This window comes from Manacus vitellinus, unplaced genomic scaffold (genome assembly GCF_001715985.3).
Source record: "Manacus vitellinus isolate BGI_N305 unplaced genomic scaffold, ASM171598v3 scaffold_0_pilon, whole genome shotgun sequence".
Lineage (NCBI taxonomy): Eukaryota > Metazoa > Chordata > Aves > Passeriformes > Pipridae > Manacus > Manacus vitellinus.
Genome location: NW_021938789.1, coordinates 13,056,046 through 13,063,604, shown reverse-complemented (window position 1 = coordinate 13,063,604; position 7,559 = coordinate 13,056,046). Strand labels below are relative to the sequence as shown.

Here is a 7,559-nt window from a genome sequence, read left to right as displayed (position 1 = left end):
GAATTAAACTCACTTGGAGATTTAAGAACTAATTCTACTTTTGTGACCAGTTGACTATTAAAACAGACAATTTCAAGACAGAAAACATAGTATGTAGAGATCTGTGCTTCTGTTATACAACTGTTGAAGTTATTCTTCAAACAGAACTAGGGAGCTCTTAGACAGATTCTGATGATATGCTCCGCAAGGCTGCAGCTTCTGTAACAAAATCCTTCCTTCTGTAAAAGATGGCCAATGGACAGCAATTTATTTAAATGTCATAGGGTATTGGCACAGCAACGGTAGCAACGGCACAGCATGCGGTTGCTACTGGTTATTTGTATGTCAAAGGCCTCAAAGTCAAGTCTCTCAGGAGAAGCTAAAGTAGCAAGATGAGATGGAGGGAGAGCATGAAGAAGGAGGGCCCCACCTTGCCTGTGAACACACCCATGGGGATTCACAGAGGTGGAAACAGACAAATTTCCCAGTGAACAAATCAGCAAATAGAACGAAAAAGACTGATGGTTTCAATGAACATAAATGATGGAGCAACACAACAGGAAATATAATTAAAAGATAAATAATAAGCAAAGAATTTCTAAATTCAGACAGATTCACAGGCAGCTTTACGTTGTTCTAAATTACATGCATCATCCTCAAAGATAGACCTGTAGATCATTAAGGCTAGGACTGTAGAACCATCCATTCCATGTATCTACAAGCAGCTTACAAAACAATCAACTAACATTGCTTTCTCCCCACTCCACAGCACAACAGCACCGATGGCAGCATGCAGTCTCAAAAGTTATAATTCACCTTACTTAACACTCCTCGCCTAAATTATGCAGCAAAATTTACACATTCTGAGAAAAACTGCAAACTAATTAGGATCTTGAGAAGTACATATGAAAGTAAGGGAACTGAGACTAGAATACAAAGCCAATAGCACACAAAAAAGACAACATCAAACTTCTAACCATCCCTTTCCATACTTGAAGGAGATGCAGAACCTGAAAGATGTCAAATTCAAGACTTTATCAGATCTTCTCAGACAGCAGTTAGCAAGTTTGCTTCTAAAGAGAATCAAGATTGCCTGAACTTCTCTTTAGCATACATAATTAATGTTGATATTCAATACAAAAGTATTTTAAAACAAGTAATATAGGCTAAAACTCCTCATGCTTTTGGCCTTACACTAAAAGCTTGTGCTACTGGATATCAGAAATATATATCCTTTACAGAGACATGAATTGAGCACACACAGTTTTTTCTATCCTGCTCAGAAGCAACTCCAGTCTAAACAGGGCACTGTGAAAGGTAAACAACTTCACCCCGTTCTGTAGTTCCGAATGTTCTGAAATGGCATGTATTAAATGTAAACACCAAGTGAATCCTTTCCTCTAGCCCAGTTATTTCCCACCATTCTCCTTTTAATTTTCTACTCTGGATCTTACCAGGATTTATTATTGAGACTATCTATGTAGCTAATTGCCAAGGTTTAGATGAAGTGATTTTATTAATATCTGTAGTTCTTTGTCTAAGACCAGTGCCATCCCATGTTTATTCCAGTGATACCAATGCTGAAGTTCAGCAAGTGACTGTTCTGTTTACCAAAACCTCAGATCTAATTTCTATTCTATTCCAGAAGAATCAGTTTATCATTTCAGAAAACAACTGCGAGAGTCCTTAAAATAATTTTGAGATGTAATCTGTCTATACTGTCCCTGTTTCAAACAGCAGAAGCACCACAACTGCTGAGTTTCTGACTATTTTAAGGGTTTAGTAACAATGGCAACCACCTTTGCAGATGTTTAAAAAAATATAAAAATCTGTAATCCTTCCTGAAAGTCAAATGATTTATTTTTCTCTTGCCACTCCTTCTTAACAACCCCTTTTGGACCCTTCACAGTCTTATGGATAAACTAGAAGTTCTTGTATTAATTTAATATAAAACCAATACTGGTAGGTTTCTACTATTCTATATTCTCTCTCTGCCATGTTGGCTCCGACCTCAGAAACTTTTTTCGAGTGACTGTGTCATTTGTGCTTGCAAACTGAGAGTACATAATTTCTAGCTGTTCCTTACAGCCCTACAATTCTGCCAAAACAAGAAATAAACTTATTTGCAAGACTTCTGGCTCTAGTTATCAACCAACTGAAAGAAATGTCAGACAGTCTGCAATTAAGAATAGGATGAAAAGAAGTCAGGTATACTAGATGCAATAATAAAGTTGCTAAAGTTAAACAACTAAACACAGTTCATTTTTTCTTATTTAATAAATTATATAAAAAAGTGAAACTTTTTTTTTACACATTATTAAAAAACAGTTTCTTATCTAACTTCAGCAATAATACAAGCAATAATGAAACCAATTTAAATTTTTGGGTGGACATTCCATATCCCGTTTAAGTGGAGTCCAGTGCGCACAGCCTCACAACTACTGATGACGTTTCACTCCCAGGGTTGGTCTTCTTTTCTGTTGTTCTGGTTCCATAGATGACCTCACTGTTCATTTGGGGGAAAAAAAAAAATCAAACCAAGCAAACAAAACCCAAAACCATACTCCTTGGTTAACATTGAAAAAATCCACAAAAACATGGCAAGTTTCAACACCTGCTCAAATTGTAAGTACTTTTGTATCATCATACAGATGTTCAATTATGGTTGTCACATCAAAAGTAACATGACATTTTATCTTTAGCCTTGTAGGAAAAAAATCCGATAGCATATGCACATGCACACACAGAGTACACTTGACAAGAACACTTTTACGTGGTTTACATTTCACTTTTATTTAATCCTCAAAACTGCCCATATTGCAGGGTTTTTCTTGATGAAATATGGAACTGAGCAATTAATTCTACAAAATTATGGTAAAAACTTGCTCATTTTTCTACCTTTATTGCTAAGAAACTTTACAGGTGCACAGTTTGTAAAAATAACCCTTTTAGGACTGAATGTATACACATGCTACAGGATTTAAGAAAAACCGACATTAGCATAGCACCTCCAGATGGGGCAAATGCAGTGCTGAACACAGACAGAATGTTCACGAAGTTAGAACTAATCATTTATTTTACAGCTTCTAAAGGGAAGAAATTGTTCAGTCCTAAAAGGGTTAAGTAGAAACCCTAATATACTTCTTTTTCTAACAAAGCTGCCACTCAATCCCACAGTACAGTGCTTGAAAACAAAGTCAAAAGTCTGGCACAGGAAAGTATACACATTTGTTCAGTACTCATAAACACAGCTGCTTTTGAAAGAAAGTAAATAATATGGTTAATAATTGAAGAGCATCTTAGTTTCAAGATGGACACCTCTATGGAGTCATTTAATCTACAAGTGGGTAGCTTACTTCCAATAGGTAATTTGTTTCACTAGGCATTAATATTTTGTATATGGGGAATCCACCAATTTATGTCTTGAGTTCATGTCTTTTCAGGTAACCATTCTGATCTTTTAAGTCTGTGCAATGAAAAGAAGTACAGAATACCATTATTAACACAGTTGTGGGATGCCCTCAAGGCAAATAATTAGGAAAAACATCAGCAGCAGATTATTAAAGACTATGCTAGTGTTGAATTCTGAAATGCAGTTCCAAACAACAGAAAATAAGAAAAGGCATAGCTAAATTAGAGCACTCACTTTGCTTTGTCTCCCTAAAGTTGGAACTATAACAACATTCTGAACACAGACTCAATTTCTATGTATACAGAATTAACAGCAGACTTAACAGCTAGACTTGAACAGTTATAAGAGTTTCATACTGAAACATTCTATAAGTAGTTTTATCAAAATCTTGAGATATCGTTAATATAATGAAAATTGATTAACAGCTCACAAGGCCAATATATGTAACAATATCACCCCACAGAAAAAAGTTCAGGAAGATAATATATCTGAACAACTGGACGTATTAACAACAGTAAGGACCTGGAAGACCATTTCTGTACTACAGGATAACTACTGGTAACAATAGAGCCACAAGCCCAATGGAAAAATGGGGTTTAAAATGGTCTTGTAAGCAGAACTTAATAGGCTCTTTTTTGACCCACTTGGCTGTAGTGTGTAGAACAGCAAAAATTAGGCTAAATCTTTACAAGTCAAGGAATATTATATCTATTGGGCAAAATTACTGCACGTAAAGAAACTGAATATAAAAAGTATTGCATTTATATGTAAAAAATTTAAAATAATGAGTATAAAAGCACGTGTCAAGTTCTGAAAAGACATTTTAAATAGTCTTTGAAGGTTAAAAGGCTTGTTATGGTTTGCCTGCTGTGTGTATATCACGGTGTCTTCAATACCCTCTAAATCTGATATATATATCTTGTCATTCTCAGTCTAATTAGTGATGAAAATCTGTGGCTCTTGAACTAAGCCATATTGTAAGATACCTATGTCCTTCTAACAAAAAACACTGTGAAATGATTCCTGCCACAACACAATAAAACAAAATTTTATAGCACATACAAAGGTAAACAGATTTGCAAGTAAATGCCAGTAAACAGTTTAAAACAGAGATAAGGCCACAATGAATTCTGCCCTTGGTCACTGAACGGAGATGAGGTGAGGCAGCATTCACTAGTGCTCGGAACCAGCATCACGACTGTCACGGGAACAAGTTTGTAAAACAGAATAGCAAACATGAAGGCCTGTGGTAGAATACAAGCACATTTTAGGAGGACAGTGGCACTGATTTTACTATTTGCTAAATATGCTTTATAACTGATCTCTTCCTTTGAACACATCCTTCTCATACACAACGGAGCACTAAAGCAAGCAAGTAGAATGGAGCGTCAGAGTATGCAAATATGGAGCAGAGTCGATGCCTTAAACAGTGGTGGGTGTTGAAACTGGAACAAGTGTTCAGAAATAAAAACCCTATGAAAATGGTCAACAGGTAAGCTGGTAAGCAATGCACTGCTGTAGGAAGCCACAGGTTCACATTTACACAGCAGTGGTGACTTTTGCTTCAGAGTACAGAAAAGGCTGAACATGTAATGAAAGTTGTATTTTGGCTTTTAAAGAGATCACACTATCAGAACTTGTCCTACAAGTCTATGCCTAGCTCTGTGACTACAAATGAACTATGGGGTATACTTTCAAATACAAATGAAGCAGGCAGGTCTACAAAGAGGGACAAAACATGGCAAAGTCAAAAAGAAAAAAAATGCAACAACCAACAAAGTCAAAGTGCAAATGAGCCTTGAATTTATGATGGAGAGAAGACTTGAATGTTGCACAAGCTGTTGGCAGGGAAAGGGAAACCCACAGGAAACAAAGATGGGAGGAGTTGACATCTTCATAGTGCTTTTATGATTTTCTATTTGCCCATTTCTAAGTAATAAAATTTACTTCTAGTTATTATGGTATGATCACTTCACAATGAAAGCACGTTCTCAATACAAGTGTTACATGAAAGTCTGGCCTAATTTACTGAACAGTATGAAGAAAAACATGCTTGTTGTGATTCTCAAGTGATGGAGGGCATCACCTACCAATCCCATTTGTAGCACATACTTCTCGTGGTACTTTAGTTACATGCCAACAAGACAGAAGACATGCTGCCAAATGAAGTTATTGGGAACATTCCACTTTTGAAATAAAACATTTAACTTACATTTAATACAAATTATATACAAGATTAGAAAAACCTGAACAGATCCTGAAACATTTTCAGATGTAATATGACTGCGCAAGGAAGAGGGGGAGTAACCCAGTAACAACCCTTCAAAAACACCAACATATGCCTGTGACATGAACAATCATTAATATGACTGCTTGAGATGCCACTTTAGGAAAAAAACTCATGTAATGTTAGAACCTCATGAATTATCACTATAAATACGTATTTAAAAAAAGAAAAACAGAAATAACTATTAACAATGACTGAAAACAGAGCACTAAAGTTAACATACATTGCATGTATTGCAGGCAAGGCAGAGGCATTTTTTAAAGCTTTTGCACAGACTTCATATAATCTTAAAAAAAATATGCTGGCCTTTACAAGGTTCTACTTGCTGAAATAAAAACAATTTCAGTCCATAAAAAGTCACAAGACTTCAGTTTAAAAAAAGGAACAGTTCCAGCCACAGACCAAAAATATATATTTTTTTTTTAAAACTGGAAGAGTATGGTAATTAGATTATACAAGCATGGTCAGGCTTTGGAACCTGAATATACTTCAGAGCAAAAGCTCAGAGAAAAAAAAATATAAACTATTTGGTAACAAAAGTGTACTATATGTTGTGATACAAAAAAGGTATGGTGAAAATGTACCTTTTATACTAAAGCTTATACAAGTTCCTTGGTCCATAAAAACTATGTTGTGTTCATGTTTTCTAGTTTGCTCAACATGTATCCCAGCCACATATTTGTTTCTTGCCCACTAAAAAAACCAGCTGAAAAATAGATTTTCAATAAAGTTCTTATGTTTCGGCTGTTGGTTTGTTTTGTTTTTTTTTTTTTTTTATCGTGGCTTCTGTTTTTAAGATCTCACTTGCAGGTAACAAGGTTCAGCTCGTATCACCTAAAATGGAAAGGTGTTTTCCCATGAAACCACAAAAATTGTTCAGTTCTCTTGAATGTAGCACATGACAGTCAGTTAATGTCCAGACAAACAACAGTAGTTAGGAAACTACAGTTGCTGTAGATGATGTGACGTTGGTTGGGTTTGTGCTGACACTTGTGTAACTTCCCTCGCTGTTTGTGTTTGTTTCACTGGAAGCCATGAGGCTCGAGTTGGCTCGGAGGATTGCTCCAGCAGCACTGCAGTGTGGCCGTGGCCCTGGTTCCGGTGTGTATGTAAAGGTAAGGCTGGTGGAGTAAATGATGCCATCATTACGGACCAAAGTTACTGGAACCTGGACTGGCTGTCGGACCCATCTCCAACCCTCTCGAAATGCAGAAATGTCTGGAACAACACACAGCATGCTCTCCGCGCATCTGGAAAACAGGAGAGTCCAATGAGCAGAATATACTTAAATTTAATATGCCTAAATACTGACAGGCCTGGGGCATCGACTACCTCTCTAGGAAGCCTGTTCCAGTCTGATCACCCTCTTGGTAAAGAAATGTTGTCTCATGTCCCATCTAAGTCTTCCCTGGTGCAGCTTTGAACCATTCCCATGCATCCTGGCACATGACAGCAGGAAGCAGAGCACAGCACCTCCCTCTCTCCTTTCCCTCTTTAGGAAGTTGCAGAGAGCAATGGGGTCCCCCTCAGCCTCCTTTTCTCCAAACTGGACAAGCCCAAAGTCCTCACCCGTAAAATGTAGGACATGCCTTCCATCCCTTCACCAACTTTGCTGCTCTCCTCTGGAAACATTCCAGTATCTGGACATCCTTAAACCATCAGACCCAGAACTGCACACAGTGCTCATGGTGAGGCTGCACCAATGCTGAATACAGCGGGACAATCACCTCTTTTGACCAGTTAGATGTGGTTTGCCCTCCCTCCCCTCTGCCAGGGCACACTGCTAACTCATACTGAGCCTGCTGGCTCAGATCTCTTTCTGCAGGATGGAAAAGTATACACTTCAGTGTGTACACATGAGTATACACTCTTCACAACACC

The 7,559-nt window shown here is 37.3% G+C and overlaps 1 protein-coding gene across 4 annotated transcripts in view; it reads right to left on the bottom strand.

The window, feature by feature from the left end:
* Window positions 1-2,746: 2,746 nt before the first annotated feature.
* Window positions 2,747-7,559, bottom strand: part of RBPJ (recombination signal binding protein for immunoglobulin kappa J region) — a 148,532-nt gene continuing 143,719 nt past the window's right edge. For 3 of the 4 annotated variants that reach the window (XM_018068055.3, XM_018068079.2, XM_029962115.1), the window contains one exon: window positions 2,747-6,928. In XM_018068055.3, coding sequence (XP_017923544.1) covers window positions 6,613-6,928 — 316 coding nt within the window. In that variant the 3' untranslated portion in view covers window positions 2,747-6,612. The remainder of the gene's footprint in view (window positions 6,929-7,559) is intronic. The other variant, XR_001920084.3, reaches the window with a different exon arrangement.